At 35.8% G+C, this 10,015-nt stretch overlaps 1 protein-coding gene across 1 annotated transcript; it reads left to right on the top strand.

Moving 5' to 3' along the window:
- Positions 1 to 3,734: 3,734 nt before the first annotated feature.
- LOC120773618 (optomotor-blind protein-like) lies at positions 3,735 to 7,236 on the top strand. The gene is made up of 2 exons (XM_040102620.1): positions 3,735 to 3,985; positions 4,195 to 7,236. Exons 1-2 carry the CDS (start codon positions 3,748 to 3,750, stop codon positions 5,100 to 5,102), a joined length of 1,146 nt encoding a protein of 381 aa, XP_039958554.1. The 5' UTR covers positions 3,735 to 3,747; the 3' UTR covers positions 5,103 to 7,236.
- Positions 7,237 to 10,015: the final 2,779 nt, after the last annotated feature.

Raw genomic sequence — 10,015 nt, 5'->3', positions numbered from 1 at the left:
TCAAAAATAAAAAAAATTACGAAAAAAAATAAATTAAAAATTATATTAAGTGTAATTAGGGAACATGAATTTGAATAAAACGAAAATTCAAAAAATAAATTTAAAACAATCGCAACAAAAATTTAAAACCAATACTGGCTTTATCGTATTTTGAAATAATATAATTTGTAAAAGGCACACATCAAAAAGAAAACAAAGCATTTCAGCTTTCAACCACTAAGTCACACAATTATTTTGATTAATTTAAGGGGGAAAACAATTAATCCCCCAAAATGAAAAACTGAAATTATTTCTAATCGCCTTTCTTTCTCACCTGCCCAGCGCTGACTTCCGCTACTCTCCATTCACAACTTTTTAAGCACTTCATTTACTCCGTTTCCTGGCATCATTGCCATACCCTAATCGGCATACCGACCGCCAGCAGCCGACTACAACCGCAAGCCGCAACAATTAACGCAGGCATTTTTCGTGCAATTATTTGTCACCCGTCGTTTGGGCGATAGAAATCGCAAATATTTTCATAACTAATGTGTGGCTAAGTTTGTGTATATGCATGTGTGTGTGTGTGTGTGAAAAGCATAACTCTAAAAGCGCGCTGCCAGGCGCTTGAAAGGGTTACTGCGTAGCAATGGCAACACTGCGAGTAATTTACACTGAAGTGCAGCAATAACAACAACACACAGCACATTAACAGTAATAGGTGTAACAGCATCAACAACATCATCATTAATATTATTTTGATTGTAACTGCGTTTTGCAGCCACCCAAAACTGCTTTGACGCCGAATTTCCTGCACGCTAATGAATTTGTATGAATTTCGATATTAGTTTAAGGCATGCCAAATATATTTATAAGTATGTTTTATACCCTAAACAAGGTTTATAAAGTTCGCCATGAGGTTAGTAATACCCAGCAGAAAATGTCAGAGACGCTATAAAATATATAAGACAATTTAACTATATTTTATCTGTCTGTCGGTCTATCTGCATATATGCGACAAGTTCCTCATTTTTTGAGACATAGATCTAAAATTTTGCACACGTTGTTTTTTTTCTAAGAAGCTACTCATTTATCGAAATCGCCGATCTCTGACCACTATAGCATATAGCTGCCATACAAACTGAACGATCGGAATCAAGTCTTTATATGAAAAACTCGATTATTTAAAGAGATATCTTTATAAAACTTGACATTAAATATTTTCCTAGATAATGCTACAATCTACAAAAAAATTGTTTGCATCGGATTAATATAGCATATAGCTGCCATACAAAGTGACCGAGCAAAATCAAGTTTTTATATGGAAAACTTTTATATTCGAAGAGACAGCTGCACGAAATTTTGCATGTATTATTTTCCTAAACAATACTACAATATCTGAAGAAATTGCTCATATCGGACCACTATAGCATATAGCTGCTATACAAAGTGACCAGGCAAAATTAAGTTTTTGTATGGAATTTTTTTTATTTGAAGAGATATCTTCATGAAATTTGTCAAGAATTATTTTCCTAAGCAACGCTATAATATCTCAAGAAATTGTTCAGATCGGATCACTATAGCATATAGCTGCCATACAAAGTGAGCAACCGCAATCAAATTTTTGTATAGAAAACTTTTTTATTTGAAGCGATATCTTCATGAAATTTTCCGTAGACTATTTTTCAAGGTTACTCTACAATATTTCAAGAAATTGTTCAGATCGGACCACTATAGCATATAGCTGCCATACAAAGTGAGCAACCGCAATCAAGTTTTTGTATGGAAACTATTTTATTCGTGTAGTGTATTATGGCTTCGATGCAGTCGTAGTTAACTTTTTTCTTGTTTTATTTAAGCATATACATGGTATATACGTATCCATATACATATATATTATATATCCGCGTGCTGCTTCGAAATTGCCCTTATTGCAAGCATTTGTAACATTTATCCTAGATTACTAATGTCCTTAATGCTTAATGTTTTCATTTATGGCAACATACATACACGCACATGAACATATAAAAGCATGCATACACATACATACATATATACAAGCATATTTTTCTCATCACAGCTCTACTCTCGCCACTGTTCGGCGTTTAATGCGTCTTATTTGCTCGAAACCCATATCGAGTCAAAGGCAAGCCGTCCCTGAAGTGCTATTCATAAAGCAAAAATAAACGAAAAAGAAATCAGAGCCTTCTACAATGTCGCTACACGCATATTTGTCAAACAATCGCACCCTTTTTGCAGCGCAGCTAGAAAAATTTGCCATAACTAAGTGGCGGGCAATCAAAAATATACACTACAAACGAATCCATGCAACCCTTTCACACAAAAATCGCACACACAACATAAATAACGGTATCTATATAAACACGCACATACATGCATGCACACATAACTGTATTGGTGTCGCCACTGTACCAGCAATCTCCTGCCGCATCCACTTTATTTGCTCTACAATGGCAATAATGCCATACACTTTGCACTCATTGTGCGCATACTTTTGTGACACACTGGTGTCAGTGACTTATAAGCTGTCAGCTGTTGTGGCGGGGGAGCTTAAGTGTTTTCGAGCAGCGTCTGATTGTGTTTAGCGGATTATTTTTGATTTGTTGTAATGCCAGCTAATTACTGGAGCAAAGTACTCTTTGGAAGATTATAGGGTGTCGATTGTTTTGGGTGGTGCAGGTGTCTTTGAAGTGGAAGTGCAGGAAAATTCTCAAAATTGAGGAAGCCTAGCTTTCTAATAAGCCAAAATGAGTTATTAAAAAGCTGTACCAGCAGTATTTTATCAGCGCTCTCTCTCTATTCCTTTATAGTCGATGCCGCTCTTTCTGAGTCAATCCATTCATCTATCTTTTTAAGTTTCTCTCTTTCTCTCTAGCTATCTTTCTGTGTGCCTCTCTCTTATATTTCGGGTGTGTGTTCTCTCTCTCTCTCTCCTTCTATATATACATATGTATTTCCATAGGTCTCCCTCTCTATCGATCTAAGTTTCGGAGTCCCTCGAAATCTATCTCCTTATATTTTTAAGTCTTTCTCTTGCTATTCTTCAATATCTATCTCTCCATCTGTATTACTGAAACTCTTTCTCTCTATCTCTTTGTATTTCTATATGTGTATTTTTACCTATACCTCCCGATCTCTCTCTCTCATTACCTTGTATTTCTTAAACTCATTATATCTTTCTGCATACAATAATTTATTTGCCTCTCCCTGCCTCTTTCTACTTCTCTGTGTGCCTCCCATTCACAACATCTACCTCTCTGCGTGTTAGTATGCCTCCAACTATCTACTACCAGTTTTCGTCTCTCCCTTTAATCGACTGTCTCTCCATGCATCTCTTTTTCTATTTATAGTTCTACCTTTATCTCTCTCTAAATTTCTGTGTCTCTTTTCTACACAAATATATTTATATGCCTCTCTCGTCTTCCACATAAGCCGCCGTGTCTCTCGCTATCTCAATATCAAACATTCTGGGTCTCTCTTTCTCAGTTTTCAGAGAGATATCACTTGGGGGTTTGTATCTCAGAAATTAGTCAAAAGATGTGATATTTGACGCTTCAGTGGTAGATTATTTCTTTTAATCAACAAATTAAACACTGATGAAAGAAGACTCCTCATAAGATCTCTCAGAATCTGAACCTCTCTTTTTGAACACCATATTTATACATAAATCTAGCTAAGTTAACTTGTACTTGGATATTCTAATTAGTTTTTTGCCATTCTACCAACTGTTGTTACAGGCAAGCCCTCATGTCCAATCGCGGGTCCGATTCGGACAAACTCAATCCGACACATGTCAGCAGCTCACGTGCGCCACTGCATTTGGGACACACCGGTCGGCCACCGCATCACTTGCATCCGCATGCGGCGCTACACGACAATCAGGCGGACGACGAGGACAAGCTGTTGGATGTGGTCGGACCGCCGCAGAGCCCACTATTGCCTTTGAGTCATTCGTTGCAACAGATGCATGCGCATCAGCAATCCGGTAGGTCTAAATAAAAGTATATTACACAAATATATGCTTGAAGTAAGATCAGAAGAGAGCTTAGCTTACTTCAGATCGTACGTACATCCACATTTTTGCGCTAGTATTACGCACGCTTCAGATCACACATTTATTTTCTCATTACCGCCATTTTTTGTTTATTTAATTTAATCTATTCCATTTTTCTAACCAATTTAAAGCCCTTGCAGCCTGGTTCAACCATTTGGCCGGTGCCGGCGATCATGCGAACGAAGAAGCTCTACGTCGTCGCCTACAATCCGACGATGTCGAACGTGATGGCAGCGATTCGAGCTGTTCGGAGAGTGTGGGCGGCAGCACGGGTGGCGCATTCCGACCCACCTCCTCGGGCAGTCCGAAAGAAGGCGCTGCTGGTGGTTTAAATGCAGCTGGCGCATATCCCTCACCGAACATTTCGGTGGGCCCACCGATACACCCCTCGCCGCATCTGTTGCCTTACCTCTATCCACATGGCCTCTATCCGCCACCGCATCTGGGGCTGCTACACAATCAGGCAGCTGCGGCCGCCGCCATGAATCCGGCCAGTCTCAATCCGGGCTTGCTGTTCAATGCGCAATTGGCGCTCGCCGCACAACATCCCGCCTTATTCGGACACTACTCAGGACATACGCCCGTCTCACCGCTGCAGGGACTCAAGGGACATCGCTTCTCGCCATACAGCTTGCCTGGCAGTTTGGGTTCTGCCTTTGATGCTGTTACGCCTGGTTCGAATGCGAATCGCGGCGGCCCGTCAGGCGCTGGAGATGCCTCCACACTGGGACCCGGTAGTAGCGGTCCCGGTAGCAGTATAGAAAATGGACCGCGCAGTTTGAGCTCCAGTCCACGTCCACGTGCCTCATCCAACTCGCCGCCGACGCGTCCGATTTCTATGTCGCCAACGACGCCACCATCACTGCTGAAGCGGCAGAATTCACCCTCAGAGCTGAAGAGTATCGAGAAAATGGTCAACGGACTGGAAGTGCAACACAATGGTAGTGGCAGCAGCGCTGGTGTGGGCATGGGTATTGGTATTGGTGCGCTGGTTAGCGGCGCTTTAGAGGAGCTGCAACGCAAGACACCAACACAGGTGGATCAGTGACATTTGTTTGATCGAGACGATAACGACCGTTCGTCCGTCATCGATCTCGACGATGTGTGACCGCAAGAGCAGGTTTTCCTGTTGCTTTAGTGGGCTTACAAAGGAGCCTACGCGCATATGAACGCGGTGGCAATGCAGCTAACAAAATGGCAGTCAAAAAACTGCACTGCGACAAAAATATGTCAATTGCTTGTTAGGCTACTAGGCTAAGGCTAGAGTGTAGTGTCACAGTCTAAGCCTCTACCGCCAATGCACATTTACTTGTCTCTCGTATGTATATAATAATAAGTACGTATGTAAATTTAGCTTAAGTAGTATAACAAATAAGCCTAAAAGCGTTTATCTACTTGTTTAAAACTATGTTCCACATATGATCCATACATAAATGTTTACTAAAAAGAGTATTTTCGTGCAGAAATGCGGCAGTTAAATAGAAGCAATGTGACGGCAAGCTTAACAATGTATGCTTGTTTCGTAAAAGGTGGCGTATAACGGTTTGTTTCGAATTTTCATCACATACCAATGCTGTACTGCATGTGTTACGTGCGATTTAATCGTTACACAGAACGTTACAAGAATATCTATTGAATTCTGTGCACATATTAAATTTTTTGCTTACGTTCCACATAGCATCCACACAAATTTAACATATTTTTGCACGCAAATGCTTTACTTTTTAATACTTCGTTGAAAGCAACACAAAAAGTTATGTTCCACATATAATCCACATACGTTCCACACTGTATTTGTTGTTCTACATTTGCTTTAAGCATTTTTTAGCTGTTTCAAGTTATGTTTTTGTTTAACTGGCGCGTCTGCCTACACCAGCAACTATCTCTGCAAGTATTGTATCACACATATGTAGTTAATTATATACATAGGTTTAGCATTATATAACTAAAACAATTTTGATTTTTGTACACTTTTGCGTTTTAAATTTAGTTAACTTTTTAAGTTCTCAAACCAAAGAGTTACTTTCAGTGTAAAAAATATAATTTTTTCTAACAAAACCTAAATATACTACTAAAACTTAGTTCTTGCTACTTAGAAACTTGCATAAAAATATAATTGTGTTTAATTTTGAAAAAAAAAGTTATGTTATAACATTTCTCTTAATTGTTCCGCACGTGCACTGTGAAAAATATTTAAAAACACTTCTCTTTAGCCGCAAATGTAAGTGACTTGCCCCCCAAAACCCCCAAAAAATGCCTAGTAGCTTTAGGAGAGGGCGTGGCGTTCAACATTACACGCTCAGAGTATTATAATTTAACATAGGACATTGTATAAATGTGTAATTTTTTCTGCAAATAATTATAAAAATTAAAATATAAAACTAATAGGCGTAAAGGCTCGTATTATTTAGTTTAAATTTTTTAAATGGTAATAATTTGTTTTTGTAACAGTTCAATATGTTCCTCACTTACATGTAATAATGTTTTTAAATGATTTTTTTTAGTTAAAAATGTTAAATTAAGTTTTAAAAATATGTGAAAAATAAACAACAACACTTTTTTCGCCGAAAAGTGCAACAAATGGTTTAAAAAATACACTGTAAAACAAAATGGGAAAGCAATATTAATTATAGTTAATTAATGCACTGAAATATTAATTAAAAATTACACATTTGTTTGTTTTACGCTGTTAAGAATTTCGGTGTGCAACAAAGCATAAAAATATAATACAAAAATTTAGTGTTGACAACCGAAAAAAAATTAAAATAGTTTAAAGTAAAAATGGCGAGAAAACCGCTTTTTAAAATGAACACACTGTAATTAACAAAAAATAAAAATAAAAATAAAAATAAAATAACACAGCAATTCAGGAAAAATGCTGAATGTAAAATAAATTAAGAAAAAAAATAAGAAAAAAAAATAACTAATAAAAAACAATTTCTCAGCAATAGCTTAAATACGAGTATGTGAAATTACCACCCTTTAAATTATAAAAAATTAAACCTAAATGTAGTATATATAAAAACACAAGCGTATATAGAGTACATACACACATATATATTTATAAATTCTTATAAAATTTATATATGTATATTTAAAAAAAAGTAAATAAATTGATTAGTGTAAAAATGCATAAAGTCCCACTTATCCTTTGAGTAAATTAAGCGAGAAAGCAACAAAAACGCAAAACACAGTGTATGAAATTTAAAAAAGAAATATACTATATATATATAAATATAAAAAAATATTAATATGTACTAATTTAAATGCATATAAATACATACACATATATAAAATTCACAGTAATGTACATAGTTACAATTAAATTTATACATACATATATAAAACTATATATAAATGCATATTGATTAGTAATAAAGACACTTCTACATGAAGCATTAATTAATTAAAAACAAAAACAATACAGTTTTTCGCTTTAAAAATGGGAAAGGGATAGCGAAAACAAATAAAAAGTAAGTATTTCGTCAACTAGTAAAGGTTTTCGATAAAATATGCAAAAAATGTTGAGAAAACTTGCAACAAACATAATTTCTTAGAAGAAAAATTTTAGATATTTAAAAATATGCAAAATTGTATGCATAAAACATACGTTACACATACGATCCACAAGTTTTTTTGGGTTATAAATTGATGTATAAATTGTAGCTAATTTAAATGTTGAAAACGCATGTTTTTTGCAAAAACTAAGCATGTTCTACATATAATCCACATGTCATCCACAAGAAATTTTGCAGTTTGAACCTCTAGCTAATTAAAACGTCGAAAAAACATGTTGTTTACAAAAAATAAGCATGTTCCACATACGATCCAAATATGTCCCACACTTACAAAATGTGCTACATCGCATTCTTGGCTTATAGTTTTCATTTTCTATGATATTTTCGAGTTAATAATGATACTAATCAGCTTCAAATCGTGGTTTCTGTATAAAATTAAAAATTTCTTGCCACATTATTGCAGTTTACTATTGAATATTACTAAAATTGTTATTTCTGAACAAATCTGAATCACTGCTCCATAAAAATCGTAATATTTTATTCAATGCTGATGTTTAGTTAAATAAAATGCAATTGTAAATTTAAGAGAATGGAAAATATCATGAGAGTGTCCGCTATTTTAAGATATAGCTAAATAATATGCTTATATTAGAGCTTTCTGCCAACAATTTAGCAAATTTCACTTAGGATCCACATATGTTCCACACTTAAAAAATACACAGAAACACCCAAATCGCTCTTCGCTAACATATTTGTTGCGAAATAAGGGTATTAACCAGTTGAAAATGGTGATTTCTCCATAAAATTAAAAATTTCTTGTAACAATTTTACAATTTATTATTGAATATGGCAAAACTTATAGCTTTTCAACGAAACTGAATCACTTCTTCAAAGAAAAATCTAATTTTTTTATGAAAGTTTAAATTTTAGTTAAGCAGAACAACACGGAGTTACAACAGCAACTGAAAGTTCTAGACGACATGGCAAAGTAGGTATTGTATTTTGAGAATTAAAAAAGGTTATGGTAAATAGTTGATTAGTGAAAAAACGCTGACAAACTGAAAGAAATTTTGTAGCAGATATGATTTTCGAGCAGTAAAATATCAGGTATTAAAAAGTTACACAAAATTTTGTTTCACACCCAATACACATGTAATTTCTGCACTTTTAGTTTCAAACCAATTAAAACATCGATAGCGCATGTTTTTGTAGAAAAACTAAACAAGTTCCACATGCGTTCCACATATGTTCCACAACCCAAAAATAAGCTACAGCACTAGTCTTGTTTGTATTTACAATTTTCCTTAAGGTTTGGCGATAAGTAAGAATATTTACCCGCAGAACAGCGAGCTTGTTGTACGTAAAAATTTATTTCTGTTGAAATTTTCCCATCCTCTTAACAACTATTGCTATTTTCTATCGAACTTGCATCGTTTCTCCGCATAAAAATCCATTTTTTTTCAATATTTCAATAACCTGCTTCTTTACCAACCTAAAATTCAAGACTGTATGGCAAATAATAGAAATTATTATCCAAAAAAAATTATACAAAATATATTTCTTAACAATTATTCAACTTTCCGAAAGTAAAATAGTGCATTTATGTATGTTAATTATTTTGACTTCCTAACACCAACTTTTCCACGCAGCATTAGCATCTCTATCTAACTCCTGCAGTAATGATCTCTCTCTTATCCACACTACCGAAAAATGCTGTGACTCTCAAATACGGCAATAAATGTTTGATTAGCATTAGTTGTTGTAACAGCTATGAAAATCGAATAACAGCAATAAACTAGCAAAAGTTACAGCCTGCGTACTCCCCAGTTAGAGCACTGCAATTGACACTAAATTTTTTTTGGCTGTGACAAATTGCAACAACGCGCAGCAGCATGCGCTTCGGTCACTCAGGGTCGGGTCAGTGGCTGACCCCTGCAAACGTAGCTGACCGTTAGTGCTACTAGTATGTATATTTTACTGCTGCTGGTGTAACTGCTGTATTAGAGTGTGGCATGTGACATGTGGCACATGTGCCTTGGCTATAAATGTGGCTAACTTTCATTAATTCGTTGGGGGGTGGCATTGATAATGGCACGCGCGCATCGGGACCTCATCGATTTTCGACTTGATATGCAGTCAATGTGTTGCGATTGTCTGCGGCTGTCAATTTCAAAAATTATAAACAATTTATTGCATGAGAGTGGAGTGTAGAGCGCGTGAAGAGGGTGCGGAAGGTGAGGGTTAGAGCATTTAGTGGAAATGCGAATGCACTTTAGTTGATAAAGTTATCAAAACAAAACACAGACACAAACACAAAAAAGCAAAATAAATGCGATATGTGTAGCGGTAATCACGAAGGGATGTGCAATGAAGTGACAAAAGACAGGGTGTGAGAGCAAAAGACCCACACACTACTTAGTGTGGATGCAGGCAATTGAAATAT

The sequence above is a fragment of the Bactrocera tryoni genome, chromosome 4, assembly GCF_016617805.1.
Source record: "Bactrocera tryoni isolate S06 chromosome 4, CSIRO_BtryS06_freeze2, whole genome shotgun sequence".
Taxonomy (NCBI): domain Eukaryota; kingdom Metazoa; phylum Arthropoda; class Insecta; order Diptera; family Tephritidae; genus Bactrocera; species Bactrocera tryoni.
The sequence above is the reverse complement of the archived record's forward strand: the minus strand, read 5'-3'. Positions and strand labels throughout refer to the sequence as shown.

Excerpts from the sequence above, each read along its gene's own strand:
- LOC120773618 (XM_040102620.1), top strand. The coding sequence starts at position 3,748 with ATGTCCAATCGCGGGTCCGATTCGGACAAACTCAATCCGACACATGTC. Across the intron at positions 3,986-4,194 it reads GCATGCGCATCAGCAATCCG|CCTGGTTCAACCATTTGGCC; the intron begins GTAGGTCTAAAT and ends AAGCCCTTGCAG.